Source organism: Melanerpes formicivorus, unplaced genomic scaffold, assembly GCF_026170545.1.
Source record: "Melanerpes formicivorus ecotype bairdi unplaced genomic scaffold, bMelFor1.0.p_v2 SCAF_39, whole genome shotgun sequence".
Classification (NCBI taxonomy): domain Eukaryota; kingdom Metazoa; phylum Chordata; class Aves; order Piciformes; family Picidae; genus Melanerpes; species Melanerpes formicivorus.
Genome location: NW_027142391.1, coordinates 2,941,041 through 2,967,970, shown reverse-complemented (window position 1 = coordinate 2,967,970; position 26,930 = coordinate 2,941,041). Strand labels below are relative to the sequence as shown.

At 53.4% G+C, this 26,930-nt stretch overlaps 1 protein-coding gene across 1 annotated transcript; it reads right to left on the bottom strand.

Annotated features, from left to right (window-relative positions):
- Positions 1 to 1,860: 1,860 nt before the first annotated feature.
- Positions 1,861 to 26,930, bottom strand: C1QTNF12 (C1q and TNF related 12). Its single transcript, XM_068158291.1, has 8 exons — positions 26,760 to 26,930; positions 18,159 to 18,278; positions 17,289 to 17,400; positions 16,878 to 17,059; positions 11,578 to 11,686; positions 8,270 to 8,360; positions 3,902 to 3,980; positions 1,861 to 2,500 (listed from the first exon to the last, which is right to left on the bottom strand). The coding sequence occupies exons 1-8, from the start codon at positions 26,928 to 26,930 to the stop codon at positions 2,402 to 2,404; spliced, it is 963 nt and encodes a 320-aa protein (XP_068014392.1). The 3' UTR covers positions 1,861 to 2,401.

Genomic DNA, 26,930 nt, shown 5'->3' with positions numbered 1-26,930 from the left:
ATCCAAAAGAGCAACAGAACCCTCCACTAACTCCAAACAACAGCCACAACCCAAAAGTCTTTGGGCTAACAGAGCTTGGAGGTGAAGAGGAAAGCTCCTTAAGGGACAACCCTCCATGCTGGGGCTAGTAAGAGGGTCCAAGAGGGTCCAAGGATCAATAAGGGCAAAAGGGGACCAATAAGGGCACAAGGGGATCAATAGGGTCCAAAGAGGATTAACAGGGGGCAAAAGAGGATCGGTAAGGTCCAAAGAGGATCAAAAGGGACCAAAGAGGATCAATAGGGTCCAAAGAGGATAAATAAGGACAAAAGAGGATCCATGGGGTACAATGGGGATCAACAGGGCCAAAAGGGGATCAATAAAGGAAAAAAAGGATCAGAAGGGTCAAAAGGGGATCAATAAGGGCAAAAAAAAGGATCAATAGGGTCAAAAGTGGATCAAGAGAGTCACCCCCACCCCCTCCCAAGCTTTCCTGTGGTGACAGTGGGCATGGAGCTGTCTCCACGTCCCCTGCTCCTTCAGCTTCTCTCCCCAGTCTCAAGGCTCTTCTGATGGAGATGACCAAAGCAAACAGTCTGAGCCAGGTTTGTTTGACAGCAGATTTGGGGGTTGGGGTTTTTTTGTGTCCCCCCCCCCCCCCAGCTCTTGGAATCAGACATCTTTGCACACCACCAACCTCCACCAGCAGCCTTCCTGGAGCTTGTAGAAACGTCATCAAGCGGACATCAGCCCCAGCAGACAGATTGGGCATTGGGCTCATGCCTGCTGCTGTCCCCAGCAGTCTTTGTCTTAGTGGCAGGAAGATGCTGGGGGATGGTCAAAAAGAGCTGATCAATAATTGAAACCCTTATAGAAGGGATCTCTTCCATCCAGGGATATCTTCCACCTGAGGATATCTTTTATCCAGAGGTCTCTCCCATTTAGAGAGAGATCTCTCCCATTTAGAGAGAGATCTCTCCCATTTAGAGAGAGATCTCTCCCACCCAAGGATCTCTTCCTTCCATTGCAAAACCATTCAAGAGCAATCTCTGGACTCCCTCTGGGGCCTTGCTGCCATCTCTTTCTGCCCACTCTTGGACAACCACTCCCTTAGCTAAGCTGACTCCATAAAAGTTCTGGGTGTCTGTTGAGAGGGAAGGTTACAGAGGTGCACTGAATGAGTGTGGGAGCTTCAAACACAAGGACATCAGCACCTCCTGGGCGCCACCTTAACCCCCTGCAGTGCCAGCAGCCTTTTCCATTGTTGGAATGAGCTGGTAGCCTGGAGCTGTATGGGAAGCTCCTTCAGGGGCTCAGTCTCACCTGCAAACAAAGAGGTTTGTAGAACCCCAGCAAATGCTCTTTCTGGATGGCCTTGGACAGCACTTTCAGCCTCCAAGCAGAGCTCAGCTAAACCCCCTCATGACCCTGGCCCCCTGATGGGTGCCAGCCTCTGCCCTGTGTTTGCTTCCCTGCTGCAGTTCACACCAAGCACCAAAGAGGTGACAGATCTGAGCCAAGGTTGCTCTCCTCCCTGTCTTGGCCAGGCTTTTGCCAGCCACTGTGATCAATTCCACACATTCACAGATGCTTGTCTGGCACCCCAGAGGAGGCTCTCTCTGTGCTGCAGCCCAACCCCTCCTGGCTGTCTTACTACACCATAAGAACACAAGCAAGGAGCTTCCTGCTGGAATTGCTGCCTTGGGCCTCCTCTTTCATGACCGACCTGCAGAGAGCTCCACCAAATGCAATCAAGGAGACACTTAGAGAGACAGAAGCAGGCTTAAAAGAGTTCAGGCTTGGATTCCCACCTGTGAAGCAGCCATTGCCAGAGAGTTCCACACCCTTCTAAGTCACAAACATCCAACTCTGAACACGAGAGAGGGCCTACAGCATTTATATTGCATGAGAAAAATCAGAGAGCAGCTCTGCTGGCAAATCCTCCTCTCCTTCCTCCACCACACAGAGAATACAATCACCATTTTACTCCCCTCTACCCTCAATCCTTCATTTACAAAGCCAAACCACCCCCAGAACCAACCCCCCAAAGACATGCTGGGTACAAGTGCTGCTGTGAAGGGAAAGGTAAGAGTTGCAACAGCTCCCAAATCCCAGCGCCTTGGTCAGAGAGCAGCTGGCGGTGAAGCACAGCTCCAACGTGGCAGAGTTTGTTTCTGAGCTCTAAAAGCACCTTCTGGCACGGGGAATGGGGCTGGTGGGGGCCTTGAATGAGCAGCAGCCTCTGAAAAGCAAGCTGGAGGGTCTGTGAGGAGAGGAAACAAGGCTCTTTGGCTTGGTTGAAAAGATGCCAGCAGTGAAGAGGAAGCAGTCTCCGAGAGTCCAAGCGAAGGTTTTCTTCAGCCAGCTGCAGGCTGTGAGGCTCTAGTTCATCTCCTGCCCTGCTGCCCTGCTGCAGGTGATGCTATGCACCCAGCAACATGCCCATGAAATCTGATCCATTCTGGATGGTGATGGGAGCTCCTGCACTGTTGTCCACGAATATGGAGGTGTACTGCCCAGCCTGCAGGGGCAAGAGGAGAACCACCACAGGATTGTCAGGGTTGGAAGGGAGCTCGAGGATCAGCCAGTCCCAACCCCCCTGCCATGGGCAGGGACACCTCACACTGCAGCAGGTTGCTCACAGCCACATCCAGCCTGGCTGCAAACACCTCCAGGGATGAGGCTGCCACCACCTCCCTGGGAAACCTGTGCCAGGCTCTCATCACCCTCCTGGGGAACAACTTCTTCCTCACATCCAATCTGAATCTGCCCACTTCTAGCTTTGCTCCATCTCCCCCAGTCCTATCCCTCCCTGACACCCTCAAAAGTCCCTCCCCAGCTTTCTTGTAGACCCCTGCAGACACTGGAGGGCCACAATGAGGTCTCCTCAGAGCCTTCTCCTCTCCAGACTGCACAACCTCAACTCTCTCACTCTGTCCTCAGAGCAGAGCAGCTCCAGCCCTCTGCTCCTCCTCATGGCCCTTCTCTGGGCACCTTCCAGCCCCTCCAGATCCTTCCTGCAACAGAGGCTTCTGTAACAGGAGCTCAAAAGTCCCTCCCCAGCGTTCTTGAAAGGGAAACCCCTGCCACTGCATCCCCCTGCACGGGAGGAAGGGAAGCTTTTCACCACCAAGAGAAGCATTTCACCACCTGAGCTAAGCACCCAAACCTCTGGTGGCTTTCTGTGGCTCCTGGGGAAAGGACCTGACCAAACTTTTTCACTCCTTGACGTGGTGGAGGAAATGTTCTGGAGGTTTATTGCTTGCTTAGATCACAGAATCACACAGAGCCAACCAGGCTGGAAGAGACCTCCAAGGTCTTCAAGCCCCAGCAGATCACCCAACCAATGGTTTGGGTTGGAAGGGACCTCGAAGGTCATCCAGTTCCAACCCCCCCTGGCACTGGCACTGGCACCTTCCTGGGTGGCAAAGTGGCCATCTGTGCTTCAGATTCCTTTCTGTGAGACAGGGAATCCTTGTCACCTGGGCAGTGCAAGGGGAGATTGGAGACAGAGCAACATCTGCTGTCAGCTCTTAGAGGGAAGATGACTTCTATGGCTTAAGATCAGAAGGTGCACCACAAACGTGGCTTTTGCTCCTGTTCCTGCCACAGAGCCTCTCCAGTCACCCCAGGTGAGGCATTCAGCTCCTTCTTAGAGTCACAGAATGCTGGAGGGGATTGGATGTGGCACTTGGAGCCATGGTTTAGCTGTCAGGAGGTGTTGGGTGCCAGCTTGGACTTGATGAGCTCTGAGGTCTTTTCCAACCTGGTTGATTCTATGAAGGCACATCCAGAGCTCATCAAGTCCAACCCACCCTGCCAAAAGAGGGTTAACAAAACCTTCCCCACTCCCCTGGTGAGAGCCCAGCCCTGCCTGTAGGTCAGCCCCCAGCCCAGGGATTCCCTCTCTGCATGGCCTTACCTGCAGCTGCAGTAAGCCATGGACGTAGATGGTGAAGATTTTGCTGTTGCTTTCCAGACCAGCAATGACTTCCAAAGACCTGAACAGGAGCAAAAGCAGAAGAAAACCTGTGTAAGGCAGACAGCAGTCTCATGGCCACCCTAGAAATAGGAGCTGGTGGTCCCAGTGCCCATCTGCAGCAAAGAGATGTGCTGGTGGTTGGGTTCTAGCAATCAGCAGCTGCCCTCAAAAGAGAATGGCAGAGCCTTGTCCTCACTGCTGTGCCTCGTGGAGACCTGCAGAGCACTCAGGAGGCAGCAACTGGGAGCCACCTTCTCTCTGAGTGGCCTTTCTCAAGGTCCTGCAATCCATATCCTCCACACTTGAGCTGCTAACCATGCCTTTTAGACTCCTCTTAGGCCACACCTTGAGTCCTGTGTCCAGTTCTGGGCTCCTCAGTTGAAGAAGGACATTGAGAGGCTGGAAGGTGTCCAGAGAAGGGCAACAGAGCTGGGGAGGGGTCTGGAGCACAGCCCTGGGAGGAGAGGCTGAGGGAGCTGGGGTTGCTTAGCCTGGAGAAGAGGAGGCTCAGGGGAGACCTTCTTGCTCTCTGCAACTCGCTGAAGGGAGGTTGTAGCCAGGTGGGGGTTGGTCTCTTCTCCCAGGCAAGCAGCACCAGAACAAGAGGACACAGTCTCAAGCTGTGCCAGGGGAGGTTTAGGCTGGAGGTGAGGAGAAAGTTCTTCCCAGAGAGAGTTGTTGGCCATTGGGATGTGCTGCCCAGGGAGGTGGTGGAGTCCCCACCCCTGGGGGTGTTCAAGAGGGGATTGGATGTGGCCCTTGGAGCCATGGTTTAGCTGTCAGGAGGTGTTGGGTGCAAGCTTGGACTTGCTGCTCTCTGAGGTCTTTTCCAACCTGGTTGATTCTGTGATTCAGGGTTGTAAGGAGGTGCCTGAGACAGCAGCAAGCAGAGCAACCTCTGTAAGCTCAGCTGCAAAGCAGGGGGAGAGCCCAGAGATGCCTGCCTGGCTGGTTGCTCTGGAGCCTGGCTGGTTGCTCTGGAGCCTGGCTGGTTCCCCTGGAGCCTGGCTGGGCAGTGGGAGCAGATCTCGTTGTTTTCCCATGAAAACCAACCCTTTTCCTCCCTGGTTCTTCCTCTTTTCCATGAGGTGGTGGTGACAAACCCCAGCAAGTGCAAACGTGCTGCTCCCAGCCCCCCAGCAGGGAAGTGAGGTGCACCACAGGCAGGGGCAATTTGGCCCAGGGAGAGCAAGTCACTTGGCAGCACCCTGACAGAAGAGCTCAGCCTGTGTGTCATATCCTGCCAAAAAGCCTCCCTTGGGTGGGAACTTCCCTCCATTAATCTCTCCTCCTCCAGCTGTCTCCCTGCCTCCCGAGTTTCCATCTCTCTCAGCCCAAAGCCCTCAGGCCCCTCGCAGCTCCCTGCAGTGAATGACTCTGCACTGACAGCCCCAGGAAATTCCACAGGCCCAGGTAGCAGCCCAGCCTCTGCCAGCAGGATGTCTGTCCAGACAGGTTCCCCAGCCCTCCACCCATCTTCCTTCCATGCCACAGAGCGGTCCTGCTCCCTCCCACCCGAGGGAGATAGCTCTCCCGGGGCTGAGTCTGCTCTCCTCCCACTGCTGCCCAACTCCACTCAACTCAGGACAGCCTTGCAGGACAGCTTCTCATAAATTGTGAGCTGGACAGCTGAGGAGAAGTCCAAGCCAGACATCAGAGAGCTTCTGCTCTCTGCATGGAGGTGTGGGTTGTGTCCAGTTCTGGGCCCTTCAGGTTAGGAAAGATGTTGAGGTGCTGGAAGGTGTCCAGAGAAGGGCAAGAAAGCTGGGGAGGGGTCTGGAGCACAGCCCTGGAAGGAGAGGCTGAGGGAGCTGGGGTTGCTTAGCCTGCAGAAGAGGAGGCTCAGGGGAGACCTTCTTGCTCTCTCCAACTCCCTGAAGGGAGGTTGTAGCCAGGTGGGGGTTGGTCTCTTCTCCCAGGCAAGCAGCACCAGAACAAGAGGACACAGTCTCAAGCTGTGCCAGGGGAGGTTTAGGCTGGAGGTGAGGAGAAAGTTCTTCCCAGCAGGGGAGGGGGAGAGAGGGAGGGAGAGGGAGGGAGAGGGAGGGAGAGGGAGGGAGAGGGAGGGAGAGGGAGGGAGAGGGAGGGAGAGGGAGGGAGAGGGAGGGAGAGGGAGGGAGAGGGAGGGAGAGGGAGGGAGAGGGAGGGAGAGGGAGGGAGAGGGAGGGAGAGGGAGGGAGAGGGAGGGAGAGGGAGGGAGAGGGGAGAGACATTGTCCTTGGAGACAGGAGTCAGCCTTGCAGAGGAAAACCACTTTGTGCTCTCTCATATCCCTCAGCCAAATCAGTTGGGAACTCGTGGGATCCTTTAGGAAGGGAAAACTCAGCACTGTCCCTTCCATTTGTTCTGCAGAGTGGTTTGCAGAGGGTTTAGATTTTCTGTGTGGTTCTGGAGCTGAGGACAATATAGAGTTCAGGATCATGGAATGCCAGGCTGGAAGGGACCCCAAGGATCACCTGCTCCAACCTCCCGAGGTGACAGTGGAGATGCAACCAGCTGGCCCAGCCCCCTGGCAAGCTGAGGCTTGAGGGTGTCCAGTGCAGGGCAATCCACTGCTTGCCCTGGGAGAGGATTCCAGTGCCCAACATTTTCTCCTGGATTCCCATCAGAATCTCTCCAGGAACAACCTGTCCCCATCATGCCTTGTCTCTTCCATGTGACCCCATGTAAAAAGGGAGTCTCCACCTTCCTGGCAGCTCCCTTTACGTCCTGGCCCCATGGTCCATGTCAGATTCAACCACCAATAAAATCTCTACAAGGAAATCCTTGGGGAGAGGTCTTTGACTCCTGGAGCTGGGGAGGTGAGGGCTGAAGCAGCAGCAGCAGCAGCAGTCCCAGCAGCACTTTTGTGGGGGCTGTGGGTTTCAGCTTGCAGCTGGGGAGTTGTTTTGTGGATGTGTTTCTGTGGTGCTGTTGCAGAGGTGCTGCTGCAGCTGCCCTGGGGGAGCTGCAGGCTGGGCTGAGCAAACCCCCAGCCCCAAGCAGACATTTGGGTGGGAACTGGTGTTTTTGCAAGGGTGGTTGTGACAGGATGAGAGGGAATGGGCTGAAGCCTGAGGAGGGCAGATTTAGACTGGGGATGAGGAAGGAATTATCTCCAATGAGGGTGGGGAGACACTGGAACAGGTTGCCCAGGGAGGCTGTGGATTGTCCCCTCCCTGGAGGTGTTCAAGGCCAGGCTGAGCAGTGTGGGCTGGTGGGAGGTGTCCCTGCCCGTGGCAGGGGGTGGGACCTGGATGAGCTTTGAGGTCTCTTCCAACCCAACCCATTCTATGACTCCATGATTTTCCTTGCAGTCACAAGGGCAGAGTCACAAGCAGAGGTGGTGGCCACTCTGTGCAAGCAGCATTGCCCTCTGCTGGGTGCAATTCAGCCCAGCCCAGGGCATCCTTCATCCAACAAACCTCTCGTGAGCCCAGGAGATCCTTCCAGCAGAGCCTGAGAAACCCCTTCTAAGCCCAGGAGATCCTTCCTTCCAACAGAGCCTGGCAAACCTCTCCTGAGCCCAGGGGATCCTTCCTCCCAACAGAGCCTGGCAAACCTCTCCTGAGCCCAGGGGATCCTTCCTTCCAACAGAGCCTGGCAAACCCCTCCTGAGCCCAGGAGATCCTTCTAACAGAGCCTGACAAACCCCTTTTGAGCCCAGGAGATCCTTCCTCCCAACAGAGCCTGGCAAACCTCTCCTGAGCCCAGGAGATCCTTCCCTTCCATCAAAGCTTGGCAAACCCCTTCTGAGCCCAGGAGATCCTTCCAACAGAGCCTGACAAACCCCTCCTGAGTCAGGGGACCCTTCCAACAACACCTGGCAAACCCTTCCTGATCCCAGAGGCTCCTTCCTTCCAACAGAGCCTGGCAAACCCCTCCTGAGCCCAGAGGCTCCTTCCTTCCAACAAAGCTTGACAAACCCCTCCTGAGCCCAGAAGATCCTTCTAACAGAGCATGGCAAACCCCTCTTGAGCCCAGAGGCTCCTTCCTTCCAACAGAGCCTGACAAACCCCTTCTGAGCCCAGGAGATCCTTCCAACAGAGCCTGAGAAACCCCTCCTGAGTCATAGGACCCTTCCAACAGCACCTGGCAAATCCCTCCTGAGCCCAGAGACTCCTTCCTTCCAACAGAGCCTGGCAAACCCCTCCTGAGCCCAGGAGATCCTCCCAGAAGAGCCTGGCAAACCCCTCCTGAGCAAGCCTGCCCTGCCTAAGGAGGGCAGCCGATCTCTAGGCTCCCTTCCAGCCAGTGCTGGTGCAGCTGCTGTGCACAGCTGGTGGCAGCCTCGGCCCGTGTGGGAGCCAGGGAGCCGCAGGGACTCACGTGTGGCGGTGGCACAGGGACTCGATGCAGATCAGCACCCGGACGTTGTCCCTGGCTCGCAGCTGCACTTTGCTCTTCAGCTCACTGTGGTCTGGGGGAGGGGGAAGCAGAGGAAGAAAGAGGTGACCAGAGGGAACAGGCTCCGAGTGCAGCAGGGCAGGTCGAGGCTGAGACAGCAGGGAAAACGTTTGCCCAGCAAGGGTGGTCAGGCACTGGCAACAGGCTGCCCAGGGAGGTGCTGGAGATGCCAACCCCAGAGGTGTTTAGAGGTCCTTTAGAGGTGGTGCTTGGGGATGGGGCTTAGGGCTGAGCCTGGGGATGGAGCTTAAAGGAAGAGCTTGGGGATGGGGCTTAAAGGGGGAGCTTTGTAGAGTAGGGGTAATGGTTGGACTTGATGCTGCTGAGGGTCTTTTCCAAGCTGTCTCTGTGGGACACAAGCACCTTCTCAACAAGGCAGACCAACACTTGCTGGGGCTTGGCTTAACAGAGGCAGCAGCAAGCTTCTCATTTCTGCACTGGCTTGGCAGGGTGCTCCAGGGAGGCTCCAGGGATGGCTTCTGAGAGAAGCTGCTGGAAGCTTCCCCTGTGTCTGATAAAGCCAATGCCAACCAGCTCCAGGGTGGACCTGCTGCTGGCCAAGCCTGAGCCCAGCAGCAGCAGTGCCTCCTGCTAACATATTTAAGGGGGGTTGGATCTGTTTGTGTTTAAGGGGGGGTTGGATCTGTTTGTGTTTAAGGGGGGGTTGGATCTGTTTGTGTTTGGGGGGGTTGGATCTGTTTGTGTTTAAGGGGGGGTTGGATCTGTTTGTGTTTAAGGGGGGGTTGGATCTGTTTGTGTTTAAGGGGGGTTGGATCTGTTTGTGTTTAAGGGGGGGTTGGATCTGTTTGTGTTTAAGGGGGGGGTTGGATCTGTTTGTGTTTAAGGGGGTTGGATCTGTTTGTGTTTAAGGGGGTTGGATCTGTTTGTGTTTAAGGGGGTTGGATCTGTTTGTGTTTAAGGGGGGTTGGATCTGTTTGTGTTTAAGGGGGGTTGGATCTGTTTGTGTTTAAGGGGGGTTGGATCTGTCTGTGTTTAAGGGGGGGTTGGATCTGTTTGTGTTTAAGGGGGGGTTGGATCTGTTTGTGTTTAAGGGGGTTGGATCTGTTTGTGTTTAAGGGGGGTTGGATCTGTTTGTGTTTAAGGGGGTTGGATCTGTTTGTGTTTAAGGGGGTTGGATCTGTTTGTGTTTAAGGGGGGTTGGATCTGTTTGTGTTTAAGGGGGGTTGGATCTGTTTGTGTTTAAGGGGGGTTGGATCTGTCTGTGTTTAAGGGGGGGTTGGATCTGTTTGTGTTTAAGGGGGGGTTGGATCTGTTTGTGTTTAAGGGGGTTGGATCTGTTTGTGTTTAAGGGGGGTTGGATCTGTTTGTGTTTAAGGGGGGGTTGGATCTGTTTGTGTTTAAGGGGGTTGGATCTGTTTGTGTTTAAGGGGGGTTGGATCTGTTTGTGTTTAAGGGAGGTTTGGATCTGTTTGTGTTTAGGGGGGGGTTGGATCTGTTTGTGTTTAAGGGGGGGTTGGATCTGTTCGTGTTTAAGGGGGGGTTGGATCTGTTCGTGTTTAAGGGGGGGTTGGATCTGTTCGTGTTTAAGGGGGGTTGGATCTGTTTGTGTTTAAGGGGGGTTGGATCTGTTTGTGTTTAAGGGGGGGTTGGATCTGTTCGTGTTTAAGGGGGGGTTGGATCTGTTCGTGTTTAAGGGGGGTTGGATCTGTTTGTGTTTAAGGGGGGGTTGGATCTGTTTGTGTTTAAGGGGGGTTGGACCTGTTTGTGTTTAAGGGGGGTTAGACCTGTTTGTGTTTAAGGGGGGTTGGACCTGTTTGTGTTTAAGGGGGGTTGGACCTGTTTGTGTTTAAGGGAGGGGTTGGATCTGTTTGTGTTTAAGAGGGGGTTGGATCTGTTTGTGTTTAAGGGGGTTGGATCTGTTTGTGTTTTAGGGGGCGTTGGATCTCTTTGTGTTTAAGGGGGGGTTGGATCTGTTTGTGTTTAAGGGGGGTTGGATCTCTTTGTGTTTAAGGGGGGGTTGGATCTCTTTGTGTTTAAGGGGGGTTGGATCTCTTTGTGTTTAAGGGGGGGTTGGATCTCTTTGTGTTTAAGGGGGGGTTGGATCTGCTGGGTTTGCAGGAGCAGCCCTCTGTGGCTATCAGCTTGTGAAAGGAGCCACCTCCAAGGAGAAGGGTTTGGGGCATGGTAGCCAAGGGGAAGCTCGCTGCACAGGGCTGCCATTGCACTTGCTTCAAACCAAAGAGGACACAGAGGGTCCCTCAGGACTCCTTCCTGCACCTCTCAAGCAGTACAGAAAAGGGTTTGTGGACAGCTCTCACCAACGTGGACAACACCACCATGGACACCGCAGGGACACCTCTCACCACCATGGACAGCACCACCATGGGCACCACTCACCACCACGGAGAACACCAACACGGACATCACTACCATGGACAGCGCCACCGTGAACACCACACAGCACCATGGACACCACTCACCAACACGGGCAACACCACCATGGACACCACTCGCCACCATGGACAGCAGCACCATGGACACCATGGACAACACTCACCAACATGGACACCACTACCATGGACACCACGGACAACACTCCCCACCATGGACACCACATGGACACCACTCACCACCATGGACAGCATCACCATGGACACCACATGGGCATCACTCACCACCATGGACAACACCACCATGGACACCACTCACCACCATGGACACCACTCACCAACACGGGCAACACCACCATGGACACCACTCACCAACACGGGCAACACCACCATGGACACCACTCGCCACCATGGACAGCAGCACCATGGACACCATGGACAACACTCACCAACATGGACACCACTACCATGGACACCACGGACAACACTCACCACCATGGACACCCTCACCATGGACACCCCCCCCCACCATGGACACCACTCACCAACGTGGACACCACCACCATGGAAAACACCACCATGGAAAACACCAACGTGGGCACCAACTACCATGGACACCACATGGACACCACTCACTACCATGGACAACACCCACCATGGACACCACCACCATGGACACCACATGGACCCCACTCACCACCACGGACAGCACCACCATGGACACCACCACCAACATGGACACCACCACCACGGACAGCACCACCATGGACACCACTCACACCATGAACACCACCACCATAGGCACCGCTACCATGGACAGCACCACCACGGACGCCACTCACCCCGCGGACACCACTCACCACCACGGACAGCACTCACCAACGTGGACGTTGGCAGAGAACTGGTAGATGCCAGCCACAGGGGCTGTGAACCGTCCCGTGGCCAGGTTCAGTCCTGTCCCCCGCAGGAAAGCTCCTTTGGCCAGAGGCTGGAAGGCAAAGCAAAGCAGACCTCGAGCCCTGCACTCTCAGCACTGACAGAGAGCAGGCTCCTCTGCAGGGAGATCAAAGCTGGAGAGCCTTGCAAGGCTTCTGCCTTCTGTCCCCACAAGGCAGAGCTCCAGCTGAGCTCTCTCGCAGCATTTGGTGCTGGGCAGGGTGAGACATCAGAACCTCCTTTCTGCTCACTGCCGGGCTCTTCTAACTCATCCTTGTGCTTGCTGCATCCCTGTGCTCTGCTGCATCCCTGTGCTCTGCTGCATCCCTGTGCTCTGCTGCTCCTGATGGATTTCAGCCTCCACTGATGCTCTGGTGCCCAAGGTCTCCCTTTAACCGAGTCAAGAGGTCCCAAAGACCTCCTAGATGGGGCAAAGCAGTGGAACCTTGCCCACTGGGTTTGTGATACAAATGCAGGTGCTGAGGGGAGTAGGAGATCTCTCTGCTGAGGCAAGACTGAGAGAATTGAGGCTTATTGAGGCTGGAAAAGAGAATTGAGACTGGAGTTCAGCAGTGCTCATAAAACCTTGCAGAGTGGCTGTCAGGAGGATGGGGCCAGGCTGCTGGCAGCGGTGCCCAGGGGCAGGACAAGGGGCAACAGGCACAGAGCTGAGCAGCAGAAGTTCCATGAGGAGGAAGTCCTTTACTTTAAGGGTGATGGAGCCCTGGAGGAGGCTGCCCAGAGAGGTGGTGGAGTCTCCAGCTCTAGAGACGTTTCCAAGCCCACCTGGATGTGTTCCTAGGTGAACCTACCTTGGCAGGGAGGTTGGGCTTGATGGTCTGCAGAGCTGCCTCCAGCCTGTGACTCCTGGGGGTCTCCAGAGGTTTTCTAGCTACCTTGGGTCTAAATCTAGCTACCTTGGGCTTTGGTACTCTTCAAAGCTAACTGCTTGGACTCTCAGAGCTTCCACATCTAATCTCATTTGGTTCTAGCCTTGGATTCTGCAGCAGAGGCCAGCCCTTAGCAGAGGAGCACACAGCTTCTCCTCAGGGCAAGGAAGCACTCTGAAGACAAACTCACAGCAGATTATCTGACTCAGACTAAAACAAACTCTGGAGAAGTGTTTATTGTTTGTTTTGGCCCAGATGGAGCTGGCTAGAGCTGGGGAGGAGCAGGAGTGGCTTCAGTGGGCCAAGGAAGAGCATTAGTCAGGCTCTGCTTCCACCACAAGGGCATCCTGAGCACCAGGAGCATCTTCCCAGGCTGCAGCCAGAGGAGTGTGGGCAGGAGAGGGGATTCTGCCCCTAGGCTCTGCTCTGCTGAGACTCCAATCCTGCAGCCAGGCTCCAACCCAGCATCAGAAGGACAGAGAGCTGCTGGAGTGAGGCCAGAGGAGGCCACAAAGATGATCCAAGGGCTGGAGCAGCTCTGCTGTGAGGACAGGCTGAGGGAGCTGGGGGTGTTCAGCCTGGAGAAGAGAAGGTTCCAGGGGGACCTCAGAGCTGACTTCCAATAGCTGAAGGGATCCTGCAGGAAGGCTGCAGAGAGACTTTTGCTGAGGGTGTCTGAGACAGCACAAGGGGGAATGGTTTGAAGCTGAAGCAGAGCAGGGTTAGGCTGGAGCTGAGGAAGAAGCTCTGCAGTAGGAGTGTGCTGAGACTCTGGAACAGGCTGCCAGGGAGGCTGTGGATGCCTCCTCCTTGGGGGTGTTCAAGGCCAGGTTGGATGAAGCCTTGTCTAGAAGTGCCCCTGCCCATGGCAGGGAGGTTGGAGCAGATGATCTCTGAGGTCCCTTCCAAGCTCAAGCCATTCTATGCCTCCCATGCAGGCTGGCCTGAGAGCTTTGCCCTGCACTGCTCTTGTGGGACAGAAGAGCTGTTCCAACCTGTCTCTAAAGGCAGACTCCCCCTGCTCTAGCCCTAAAGGGGTGCACAGATGCACACACACCCCTTGGGCAAGCTTTCCAGGGCTTGTGTGTGCTGCACAGCTTCAGGGCAGCGTGGCCACAGGTGCTCTGGCACTAAAAACCCCAACCCCCCAGCAGAGCAGCTGTGCTCTCAGGCACCAGCAGGGAGTGAACTGCTTCATCACAGCCAGCTCCCACAGCCCAGGGAAGGAAGAATTTATTTGAAAGGAAACAAGGCTGCACATATTTGGGTCTGCTGGTGTTTGCTTTGAGTTACTGCAGGGTGCAAGGAGGGAACTGGCTAAACCTGCCTCTAATTCAGCAAATCCCAGGCAAAGCTCCCACAGCCCTGATTCCCAGGGCTTATTAACCAAGGTCGAAGCTGCAGTCTCACACCAACACAAAACCTCCCCAGAAAATGGTTTGTGTTTGCCTGTGGGGGTGGAAATCTCTCCCTGGATGGCTGCAGTGGTGTTTGTCATCATCTGCCTAAGGGGGAAAGAGCACTGATGAGCTGCAGGACGGCTGCATCCCACACAATGGCTCCCAGGCTTCCTTTACTGCTCAGCCTGCACTGCTGTGAGCCTCTGTGCACAGCAGCACGCACCCAAGGAGCTCTGCTTTTCATAGACTCATAGAATGCTTCAGCTTGGAAGGGACCTTGAAGCTCATCCAGCTCCAAGCCCCCCTGCCATGGGCAGGGACAGCTCCCACCAGCCCAGCTTGCTGAAGGCATCATCCAACCTGGCCTTGAGCACCTCCAGGGAGGAGGCAGCCACAGCCTCCCTGGGCAGCCTGTGCCAGTGCCTCCCCACCCTCACTGGAAAGAATTTCTCCCTGCTCTCCATGCTCAGGTGGCAGAAAGGGCTAGGCTGCTCCTCAGCACAGGTTCTTTCCACTGGCTCAGAAAACAACCCTTTGGGGAAGGCCCAGATCCAGGAGTTGGAGTCCATCCCTAGCACCTCACTGAGAAAGATCAACTCTTGGCTTCTTCACACTGCCAAAGTGACAGAAAGGAGGGGGGGAGGATTCTCTCTGTCTCACAAACAGTCCTGAAGGGAGAGGGAATGTTTTCCTCTCTGCAAGAGCATCACCCCCTGCCTGCTGCATTCCCCTGCATCCGAGCACAAGCTAAAACCAGACACTTCTTGCCCCAGCTCTGAAATGCAAGGCTGGCATCCAGGGGCCTGCCAGCCCTCCCACAGCAGCTTCAGCGCCAGAAGCAATTAGAAAGAAGCTGGGGCAGATGCTAACCAAGCATGGGAAGCAGGCAGCCTACCCCCCCCCCCCCCCCCCTTGCTGAGATGTCTTGATTCACTTTTTCCCTCCTCATTAGTGAGGCAGCAGATCTCCCCTGGCCCTGCCCACACTTCAAGTACAATCTTGCCTCCGTGCCAGCAGCCACAGGTCTGTCAAACCAGGCTTCCACAAGTGCATCTGGGAGAGATCCAGGGAAGCAGCCTCCTCAGAACACAGCCACTGCTCTCATCCTGCAGCTGCGAGGAGTCCCAGCAGCAGCACTGCAGAAGAGGATCTGCTGGGGAGGGTCCTTCAGCAATGGGACTCAGGGCAGCTGGGAAGGAAGATCTGCACCCCATGCAGGGACAGTGTTAGCAAGGGCTGCTGGTGGAAAGCCACATTCCCCCCTCAAACACTTCTTCCCTCATCCCTGGAGGTGTTTGCAGCCAGGCTGGAGGTGGCTGTGAGCAGCCTGCTGTGGTGTGAGGTGTCCCTGCCCATGGCAGGGGGTTGGAGCTGGCTGAGCCTTGAGATCCCTTCCAGCCCTGACAATTCTATGATTCTATGTCACATCCCAGAAGCAACCAGGGATCTGAAGGCCTCCTGCTATGAGCCTTTGGGACTCCCAAATCCCCTTTGGTACCAAAGAGCTATTTATTTTTAGCTATTCATTTGCTTACTGCTTACACTTGAGACACTTGAAGGTGTCCAGAGAAGGGCAATGAGGGGAGGGGTCTGGAGCACAGCCCTGGGAGGAGAGGCTGAGGGAGCTGGGGTTGCTTAGCCTGCAGAAGAGGAGGCTCAGGGGAGACCTTCTTGCTCTCTCCAACTCCCTGAAGGGAGGTTGGAGCCAGGTGGGGGTTGGGCTCTTCTCCCAGGCCCCCAGCACCAGAACAAAAGGACACAGTCTCAGGTTTAGGCTGGAGGTGAGGAGAAAGTTCCTCCCAGAAAGAGAGATTGGCCATTGGGATGTGCTGCCCAGGGAGGTGGTGGAGTCACCATCCCTGGAGGTGTTCAAGAGGGGATTGGAAGTGGCACTTGGAGCCATGGTGTAGCTGTCAGGAGGTGCTGGGTGACAGCTTGGCCTTGATGATCTCTGAGGTCTTTCCCAACCTTGTTGATTCTATGATTCTATACACTACAAATTCAGATCCTGCTTGCAGCTGGTTCTGAAACAGCAGCAGCTTTGATATCCCATTCAGCAGCTTGCTTGTAACCATGCCCACAGCCCCCTTGTCCTTATGACCTGACTATGATGAAGGCATCTATGAAGCACTGTGTAAAGGACCTGAGCAGCAGGAGTGGTCCATCTGGCACAAGGATGGCTCTTAGCTGGGCTCACAGATCTGCAAGCAGGGCACAAATCTGCCTGCCCCTGCCACAGTTCCACACCTGAAGGCTACTCTGGGCTTCAAGAGGGTGAGCACTGAAGGAAGAGCAGATCCTTCAGGCTCCTGCCAAACATGGACAAGTCCTCCTCCAGCCTTAGCTGAAATGCAAAGCCTGGCTGCTGTTGGGACCTGTGAGCCAGCTCTCTCCTGCACAGACCTGTTGGAGCTTCACTTGCAACTCAGCTGGGCTGCAAGAAGGAAGGGGAGGACTCAGAGCTAAATGTCCATGCTGCTGCAGTTGAGCTTCACAGATTCATAGAATGGGCTGGGTTGGAAGGGACCTCAAAGCTCAGCCAGTTCCAACCTCCCACCAGCCCAGGTTGCTCAAGGCTTCCTCCAGCCTGGCTTTGAACCCCTCCAGGGAAGGGGCATCCATAACCTCCCTGGGAAACCTGCTCTAGTGTCTCCCCTCCCTCACTGGAAAGAATTTCTTCCTCATCTCCAGTCTAAAGCTGCCCTCCTCCAGCTTCAATCCATTCCATCCCATCACCATATGAAGCCCTACATCTGCCAGTCACAGAAGAGGCAGTGCCACATTCCATCCCTGCCTCGGATGAGCTGCTGGGTTTAGTCTGCCCTTTCAGGAAGCCACTTGACCTCCTGAGCCACCTAGGAGCTCTGCAGGCCTGGAGAGCTAAGGCTGAGCTGCACAGCAGGGTTGCTGTGGAGCTGCACAGGGTCAGGCAGTATCTGAAGCCCCTTCTCACCGACTGGAAGTTCTGAAGTTCCACCAAGGTCTTCTTATCCACGGTGACTTGTCCCTTTAGCTTGCAGTGGAATGCCTCCTCCACACGTCTGGGGGGAGAGACTTCCTCCAGGGAGAGCAGGAGGGGAGGCAGCTGGCTGGGGTGGGCTGAAATAGCCAGGGATGCTCGACGCTCAATGGCTTCTGGGGAGGGAAGGAAAGGCACAGGGAGACAAAGGCTTAGCTTAAGAGCCTGGTCTGTGAGGCCAGCAGCTGCCTGAGCAGACTTCTGCACTCAGCTCTGCAGCTTGAGCTAAGCAGCGCTGGGGAAAGGTTTTTCCCCAGGCGAGGCTTTGCAAAGCCTCAGGTCTTGACCTGCCCTGGGGCTCCCCCAAAGCAGAGGACACAAGCACAGAGTTCTCACAGCCTTTACCTTTCAGTATCTCCTTAAACTCCTGCAGGAGGACTTCTCGAGTGACTTCAGCACCAGGGGCTCCTGGAGGTCCCTGAGGACCAGGAGGGCCTGGGGGTCCGACGAGGCCACGCTAAGGAACAACCAAAGGACAAAACCCAGGTGAATTAGAACCAGGCAACAGCACTGGCAACCCAAACGTCCCTCAGCCATGAGCCAGCTCTACAGGGCTCTCAGCCACAGCAGCAGCTCCTCCAGTGTCAGCCCAGCCACAGCTGCCAGGGAGGTGATGGAGTCACCATCCCTGGAGGTCTTCAGGCGGTTGTGGATGTGGCACTTTGAGACAGGGCTTAGTGGCCACGGTGGGGTTGGGTTGGTGCTTGGACTGGGTGACCTGGGAGGGCTTTTCCAGCCCAGACACTCCTATGGTGCCATGAACTGATGTGCCTTACCTTACAGCACTTACTGCCTCCAGGCTCTCCAAGGCACTTGGAGAAACTGGGCTCCAAAAATGCTTGGGGAAATGAAACAGCAAATGAAACTGGAGGCAAAAGCTGGAGCACAGCAAAGCCCTCAGCAGCAGCAGGAAGGGAAGGCACTGGGCAGAGAATCAGAGAATTGTCAGGGTTGGAAGGGGCTTCAAGGCTCAGCCAGCTCCAAGCCCCCTGCCATGGGCAGGGACACCTCACACCACAGCAGGTTGCCCACAGCCACATCCAGCCTGGCTGCAAACACCTCCAGGCAGGAGGCTTCCACCACCTCCCTGGGCAGCCTGTGCCAGCCTCATGGGGAACAACTTCTTCCTCACATCCAGTCTGAATCTCCCCACTTCTAGTTTTGCTCCATTGCCCCCTGACATCCTTAGCTGATAGGAATTAAGGCATAACCTACTAATTTCTTGTCCTTCCCTTTGCATCTCTTTTTAGAGGTGTTGCCATCATCGGGGCGGTGAACAAAGGAGATCCAGGTCCGCCGTGGGTCTGTGATCCGAGGGTCTGGAGACTCCAGCATCTGAGGAGAAACAAGAGCCAGGGCTGACACCACTGTGCCCCTCTGGCCACTACATGGGGTCAGAGAATGCAGAAGTTCACAGAGCAGGCTGTTGTCTGCTGCCTAAACCACACCTTAGGACAGGATAGGATAAGGGATAGGATAAGGGATAGGATAGGATAGGATAAGGAATAGAATTAGAATAGAATTAACCAGCTTGGAAGAGACCTTTGAGATCATCAAGTCCAACCTATCACCCAACACCATCTGATCAACTAAACCATGGCACCAAGCTCCCCATCCAGTCCCCTCCTAAACACCTCCAGGGATGGGGACTCCACCACCTCCCTGGGCAGCACATCCCAATGGCCAATCTCTCTTTCTATGAAGAACTTCCTCCTAACATCCAACTTAAATCTCCCCTGGCACAGCTTGAGGCTGTGTCCTCCTGTTCTGGTGCTGGGTTACCTTGGATCCAATGGACTGCATGTGGGAGGCCATTACAGGTGGGGTGAGATGGGATCTCACTCTTCTGGAACAAGCAGCTTGGGTTGGATCATCCAAACTGAATTGTCTTCATTTACAGCAGCATTGCCAGTGCAGGACAGGACTTAGAATCACAGAATTGTCAGGGTTGGAAGGGAGCTCAAGGCTCAGCCAGCTCCAAACCCCCTGCCATGGGGCAGGGACACCTCACACTACAGCAGGTTGCTCACAGCCACATCCAGCCTGGCTGCAAACACCTCCAGGGGTGAGGCTTCCACTACCTCCCTGGGCAACCTGTGCCAGGCTCTCACCACCCTCATGGGCAACAACTTCTTCCTCACATCCAAGCTCAATCTCCTCACTTCTAGTTTTGTTCCACCCCCGCCAGTCCTACCCCTCCCTGACCCCCTCAAAAGTCCCTCCTCAGCTTTCTTGTAGCCCCCTGCAGATCCTGGAAGGCCACAATCAGGTGGCAGAAGCCCTGCCAAGGATTCATGAACCACTCAGGACCATCAATGAAAAAAAGCCCAGAGAGCAAGCAACTCATTCATGGCAGCACCCAGCTGAGGCAGGATGGAGAAATCCCTCAATGGACCAGGAGCCAGCAAAGACCAACAAAGAAAAGGAACAGCTGGGCTGCAGGGAAAAGGAGCAGGAAGATGAGCTGAGCCTTGAGAAAGGACTGGCTCCTGAGGCAGGACCTCAGCAGTGCAGGCTGCAGAGCGTAGCAAACCCAGGAGCAGAGCCTTGGGGAACGGGGCTGCAGCGTCTGCTGCAGGTGTGGAGGAGGCTGCTGAAACCCTCCTGCTTTTCAGCGAGCCGCCAGGCAGGGCGAGAGTGCCCCCCCTGCTGCAAAAGCACGGCAGTGGGCCAGCTAGAGGCAGAAGCCAGCAATCAGGGGCAGAGTCTGACCATTAACTCTGAAGGCAAACAGATGTCCTCAGCCCTTTCTGGAGCTCCAGCTGGGAAGAGAGATGCCAGGGGCAGCCCTCTTGTCAGGGGAGAAAGGGGAAAAAGAAAGGAAAGAAATCCAGATGGCACATCCCAGGGTGAAAAAAAAAAACCAACACACCCAACAACAACTCCTAAACCCCAAAGAAAACCTCCTGAAGTTTAAGCAAAACACTTTTGAAAGCCCCAGAGCTCTCCAGTGGCTTCCTTAAATTACAGCTGCCTGCAGAAGGCAGTCCTGGCACTCCCCAGCTTCCCCCAGCACGGGGCTGATTGACAGGCCAAATGAATGTTCCAGCCTTGTGGTATTATTATTTAATTACTCTGGCATGCATGAGCAATCCCAGCAATAAGCATGCAAGCCTCTGTTTTGCTTGGCAGCAGCAGCCTCCAGCAGCCAGGGAGAGCTCGCAGCCAGCTCTCAGGTATCGGTCGGCGCTGAGAGAAGGGCCTGGGAGTCCCCAGCAGAGAGGGCTTGGCCCTCCTGGGGGGCTGTAAGGGAGAGCAAAGCTAAGCTCTGGGAGCCGGGTGGAACCCCCCTGTGAGCTGCAGGGAGCTCAGGCTTGCTCCTCAACCCCTTGGAAGGGAACCTCCACGATCAGCAGAAGCCTTGCCAGCAGGTTTTAATGAACTCCCAAGCAGGGCTTCAAACGTGCCTTTGGGATCTGAACACAATGGCACCAAAGCCCTTCAGAGCCAGCTTGTGGCACCCTCTCCCTGACCTGCCTGACCACTCGAGCTGTAATTCAGCCTGGGGAACACAAAGCAGGACCTGTGGGTCTCGCTGGCTCCGGCTCCCAGGGCAGCACACGCTGCCCAGGCACACACACAGAGCCCCTGGCCAAGATTCAGCCAGCATGGAAGGAGCTGCTAGCAGCAACCTGTGTTCAAGGAGCAGAGTTTGGACCCTGAGAAAGTCCTGAACTGTGTCTGAACCCTCCTGAAATTCGAGGGTGCTGGGGTCCAGCCTGCATCTCTGCTGGGAACCAAAGTGGAGTGGACAAAAGTAGATGGAGGGAGTGGATAGAGAAGAGTCCACAGGAGCTGAGAGCAAGTCTGGGCACCTGGAGGCATCTCAGAGTGTTCTCAGGCACAGCTAAAGAGTTCTCAGGGGGGAAGAAGGCATGGGAAGGTTACACCTGGGGGGGAGATGACAGCAAACAGGTGGAAGGGATCTCCAAAAGGTCTCCCAGTTAGCCAGAGATGTGTGGCCAAGGACTTTACCCAACCTTACCAATCCACCTGCCATGGACCTGGACTTGCTGCCCAGGAGCTCTTGCTGAGTTCTCTGTGTCATTTGCCCACCTCTGACCAAATGATGCTTGCAAACCCTTCGCTTCAGCAGCTGCCAGGCCCAGACTGCACCTGATTAACCACTTCAGTTGTCCTCATTCACAGAGCTCTGCCTTGTCAGGCCTGAGCTGCACCAGCAGGAGTACTGTCAGCTTCATTTTAAAATGGATAGATCCATGGAATGGGTTTGGGTTGGGAGGAGCTTGAAAGCTCATCCAGTTCCAACCCCACTGCCATGGGCAGGGACACCTCCCACCAGCCCAGGTTGCTCAAGGTCTCATCCAGCCTGGCCTTGAGCACCTCCAGGGATGGGGCATCCACAACCTCCCTGGGCAACCTGTTCCAGCGCCTCCCCACCCTCACTCTGAGGAATTTCTTCCTCCTCTCCAGTCCAAATCTCTCCTCCTCCATTGCCTCTTATCCTGCATCCCCACAAGCCCTTGTGCAAATGAGAAGCAAGTTCCCTGTTTCAGTAGTGCATTGGACTTGGAACAGGTTACAAAGGGACAGGTCCCTTTTGCTTTGCAGCATGACAAACCCTCTGTCAGCTGCTAGTACCTCCTGGTTGTGCTCACCCCTGCTTATGAAGGAGATGGAAACCCAAGGTCCTGAGGACTTGTGGCTTGTACACACCTCCAGGGTTCTCCCTGGAGCAGAAGAGTTCAGGGTTGGGCATCTTTAGCCAGGTGCAATTCCTACCTGAGCAAGCTCAGACTTCGCTCTAAAGGGCTCTCAAAAAGCTTCTCCCTTCCACTTCAGGCAGGCTGCCTGCAGGTCTCACCCCAGCATGGCTCTGGGTGAAGCTGAAGGAGCAGTGCACGGGAGCAAGGGCTTCTTTGGGGGAGAAAACAGCCACTTTGGCGCCGTGGTAGCTGTGCTGCCACCTTCCTGCCTGTGCCAGGAGGGACACCGGAGCTGAGCATCATGAAGGGAGCAGTGGAGCTCTCGGGGCTGGGGGAGGACTCTCTGCTGTAACAAGGAGCCTGGCAAATCTCACCAGGGGGAAACCAGAGCAAGCAGGCAACTATTCGCTGGGCTGAGCCCAAAGGGATCAATCAACCTGAGGCATTTGTGTTGGCCAGTCAGGGGATGGGTAGGTTATTCATACTCTTTATGATCTCTATTATCTAGGTCTTATTAGCTGTGTCTATTATCTATTTATGATCTCTATTATCTACTTATTAATTACCTATTTATTACCTGTGTCTTTATTATCTATTTATTATCTCTGTCTTTATCTGTCTTTATCTCCTATTATCTATTTATTGTCTGCCTTTACTATCTATTTATTACCTGTCTTTACTATCTGTGTCTTTATTATCTCTGTCTTTATTTTCTATCTTTATTATGTGTCTTTATTATCTATTTATTATCTCTATTATCTACTTATTATCTATTAAGAATCTGTGTCTTTATCTGTTTATTATCTCTATTATATACTTATTAATTATCTATCAATAATCTGTGTCTTTATTATCTCTGTCTTTATAATCTACTTATTAATTATCTATTAATAATCTGTGTCTTTGTTTATTATCTGTCTATTATCTACTTACTAATTATCTATTAATAATCTGTGTCTATTATCTCTGTCTTTATTATCTACTTACTAATTATCTATTACTAATCTGTGTCTTTATCTGTTATCTCTGTCTATTATCTAGTTACTAATTATCTATTAATAATCTGTGTCTTTATCTCTGTCTTTATTATCTGCTTACTAATTATCTATTAATAATATGTGTCTTTGTTATCTCTGTCTATTATCTACTTATTAATTATCTATTAATAATCTGTGTCTTTATCTGTTATCTCTATTATCTACTTACTAATTATCTATTAATAATCTGTGACTTTATTATCTGCTTATTACCTCTGTCTTTATTATCTGTGTCATTATCTGTGTCTTTATTATCTATGTATTATCTCTCTCTTTATTATCTATGTATTTTCTCTCTCTTTATTATCTATTTATGACCTGTCTTTATTATCTCTATCTTTATCATCTATGTCTTCATCTATTTATCTCTTTCTATATTATCTGTCTTTATTATCTATTTATGACCTGTCTTTATTATCTGTATCTCTCTCTTTATTATCTGTGTCCTTATTATCTCTTTATTATCTGTGTCCTTATTATCTATTTATTATCTATGTCCTTATTATCTACCTATCTATTATCTGTGTCCTTATTATCTATCTATTTATTATCTATCTATTGCCTCTGTCTTTATTAGCTAGTCAGTGATTCAGAGTATTGATTCACTTGAGAGTCACCACGCTGCTAGAGCAGGTCCAGAGGAGACCACAAAGGTGAGCAGAGGGCTGGAGAACCTCCCCTGTGGGGACAGGCTGGGGCTCTTCAGCCTGGAGAAGGCTCCAGGAAGAGCTCAGACCACCCTTGCGGTACTTGAAGGGCGCTACAGGAGAGCTGGGGAGGGACTCTGGAGTGCTTGGATGAAAAGGAATGGATAGAAGCTGGAAGAATTTAGATTTAAACTGGAGATTAGGAAGAAATCCTTTCCAGTGAGGGAGGGGAGAGACTGGCACAGGTTGCCCAGGGAAGCTGTGGCTGTCCCCTCCCTGGAGGTGTTCCAGGCCAGGTTGGATGAAGCTTTGAGCAACCTGGGCTGGTGGGAGGTGTCCCTGCCCATGGCAGTGGGGTTGGAACTGGATGATCTTTGTGGTCCTTCCCAACCCATTCTGTGCTTGTTTGATTCTACTTTACATGGACCATAAAGAACTGGCAGAAGGCAACTTCTTTGTCCTTGCTAGGCCAGAGCAGGGCTGACAATGAAGGCAGACCCAAAAGAATTCCCCAGAAGACATTTGTCCCAGGTTGTTTTGCTTAATCAGGAGGGAAACACAGTGGGCATAAAGCTCACTCCTCACAGCTAACATTTCACTCCCTGCTCCTTCTGCTTTGATAAGCTCACCAGCTGGCCACAGAGTCTTCCAAGGTAAACACAACCCTTCATTTGTCCTGCACAAGGCCACCAAAACTCCATCTTTCCTCCTATGTGCTGCAGAGAAATTAACTGGGATGGTGCTGTTGTTTCACTTTCCCACCCAGGGCATCCTTCCATGAACCCAAACTGCTCACAGGAGCACCTTCAAGGCTCAAGAGAGCTCAGCCCTCCACAGAGAACTTCTCTCCTTCAGCTTGCTAGGATAGGGAAGGATAACTTCACTGCTAGCTTCACTTCTCCCCCCAGTGACTACCAATTGTGATGCTCTGCTGTAAATGGCAGCTGTTGGTTGCCCCAGAACTGGTGGCAGCTCTTAAGCACTGAGTTCAGAGTATGTGTGAAATAATCACCATCAGGGTGATGAACAACTGGCACAGGCTGCCCAGGGAGCCTCATCCCTGGAGGTGTTTAGGAAGAGACTGGATGGGGCACTTGCTGCCATGGTTGAGTTGATCAGATGGTGTTGGGTGAGAGGTTGGACTTGATGACCTCAGAGGCCTTTCCCAACCTGATTAATTCTGTTCTGGTTTTGGTGAGAGCCTGGCACAGGTTGCCCAGGGAGGTGGTGGAAGCCTCATCCCTGGAGGTGTTTGCAGCCAGGCTGAATGTGGCTGTGAGCAACCTGCTGTAGTGTGAGGTGTCCCTGGCCATGGCAGGGGGGTTGGAACTGGCTGAGCCTTGAGGTCCCTTCCAGCCCTAACAATTCCCTGATTTGGCTTCTTGCTTGTCCTTATTAAAGGGAACCTGCCTGCACTCAGCTTGCCAGCCCTTACTGCAGCCAAACCCTTTGCCAGGGAGAGTTCCAAGCAGAGGATTTCAACACAGAGAACTGCAGCTCCCAAACAATGTCTGCTTTAATGAGTGCCCACTAGCCTCCCAAACCCAGCCCTGTGTTTCCTCCAGCAGTAACCCTAGCTTATGACTGTAGGAGAATTCACCAGGGCCAGTTTCTGCTTGCTTCCTTCCCCCCTCCTTTTGCAATCAGGATCTATTCTGCTTGAGGTCTTAATACGTTTCACATCGAGCCAAATTAATTCCAGAAGAAACTGAGGTTGAGTGGTGCCAGATTTGTATCTTGGCCCCTTCTGCAAAACAAAACACAGCAGAAAGAGGCAAGCAGAGCAAAGCCATCCTTGAGAGAGAGAGAGAGAGAGAGAGAGCAGGAGAAAGTGATTGATTATAAGCACCTCAAGAATTCCACGTGTATACAACCTGTCCTGACAGAGCCCCTGCAGCACACACAACCAAAGCTGAGCTGAAGAAATGCTGCTTGCAGTCCCCTTAATGATGGTTTGAAGGGCAGCAGCCAGCTTGCTTGGTTTTTTTCTTCCTGATTCTTCTATACAGAGGACTTCTTGGGGGTTTTTTTTCCCTTCCCTCCCCCTCCCCTCCTCTCTCCAGGCTTGCCCAACCTTAACCAATTACTCTCACAATGGCATTGCAGAGGACGTTGAGGAATGGCAGCCCAATTGTTCTGCCTTGCCCCCCTCTGCCATGCCCCCAAGTTTTTGACAGGTTTGGCTCCTCTATTGCTATAGTGACTGCCAGCCCTAATGCTGGTGATCAAAGTCATCTGGTAGAGGTCACCCCTGTTTGAAACCAAACAAAACAAGGGGCATTTTTGTGTGAGCAGAGAGAAAGAGAGAGAGAGAGAGAGAGAAAGGGCTGTGTGGCAGGGGAGACTTCCTTCTTTCCCAGCAGTGTAGTCTCCCTTCCATGGCATCCTGCCCCTAATCTTAGGACCTGCTTTTAAACCCCTTACCCTCTTCTCCTGCTCCCAAGCATTCTGTGCTGAAAGGATTCTGGGGAGCTCTGATTAGCTGAGTGGAATTTGGTTTGCAGCTCTCCCAAACACAGCACTGGAAGGATCCTGCCCTGCAAAATCCACTCCCTGAGGTGATTCTCCCAGACACAGCACAGGAAGGATCCTGCCCTGCAAAATCCACTCCCTGAGGTGATTCCCTACACACAGAACAGGAAGGATCCTGCCCTGCAAAATCCACTCCCTCAGGTGATTCTCCCAGACACATAACAGGAAGGATTCTGCCCTGCAAAATCCACTCCCTGAGGTGATTCTCCCAGACACAGAACTGGAAGGATCCTGCCCTGCAAAATCCACTCCCTGAGGTGATTCCCTACACACAGAACAGGAAGGATCCTGCCCTGCAAAATCCACTCCCTGAGGTGATTCCCTACACACAGAACAGGAAGGATCCTGCCCTGCAAATTCTACTCCCCAGGCCTGGCAAGCCATCAGCTCCAGATGTTCATTCCCACAGTCTTCCACTTGCCACTTCTGGACAGCTGGGAGCATCCTGAATCCTTTTTCCCACGAGAGTCATCACCACCTTAACCAGAGCATCTGACCAGCCCAGGAGTTCCTCCTCTGTGATTTTTCAATCACCACAGCCTCTCTGGTGGAAGCTCAGGCACCCTCAGGTGTTTTACACTCAGGGAGCTTCCAAACAACCTTTCAGAGAGTAAAAGCCTGCAGGAGAGCCCTGACTGTCCCAGCATCGCTGCTGTACACTTGCCTCAATCAGGTGCTTCTGCCCAGGGCAGTGTTCACCTCCCACAACCCCAAAGTGTCTTTACTCAGCTGCTATGGGACTGGAAATGATAACCACAAAGTGCAGGATTCCAGCCTTGGCTTCAGTAGGGCTACAAACAATCAATCATGCAAAGGCAGAGAGAGAACATTTCACTTCAAGACCAGACAGAACTGGCCAAGACTGCCAGAAGGAAAAGGAACCAGCATCACATCACTGCCAGGAAGAAGTGCTACCAGCCCACAAACACCTACCTTGGGATGCCCATGCAGCTCTTCGCTGTTGGAGAGGGTAGCATTGAAGGGCTCTGTGTACTGATTGGGCTCTTTCTTCATCTTCCTCTCTCTCTTTGCTGCCGTGACTCTGAAGAGGCAAAACTGCTGACAGAGCAAAGCTGCCACAAACAGCCAGGTGCACCCCTTCAT

Excerpts from the sequence above, each read along its gene's own strand:
- C1QTNF12 (XM_068158291.1), bottom strand. The coding sequence starts at position 26,930 with ATGAAGGGGTGCACCTGGCTGTTTGTGGCAGCTTTGCTCTGTCAGCAG. Across the intron at positions 18,279-26,759 it reads AGCTGCATGGGCATCCCAAG|ATGCTGGAGTCTCCAGACCC; the intron begins GTAGGTGTTTGT and ends GTTTCTCCTCAG. Across the intron at positions 8,361-11,577 it reads CTCTGCCAACGTCCACGTTG|ACCACAGTGAGCTGAAGAGC; the intron begins GTGAGTGCTGTC and ends CCCCTCCCCCAG.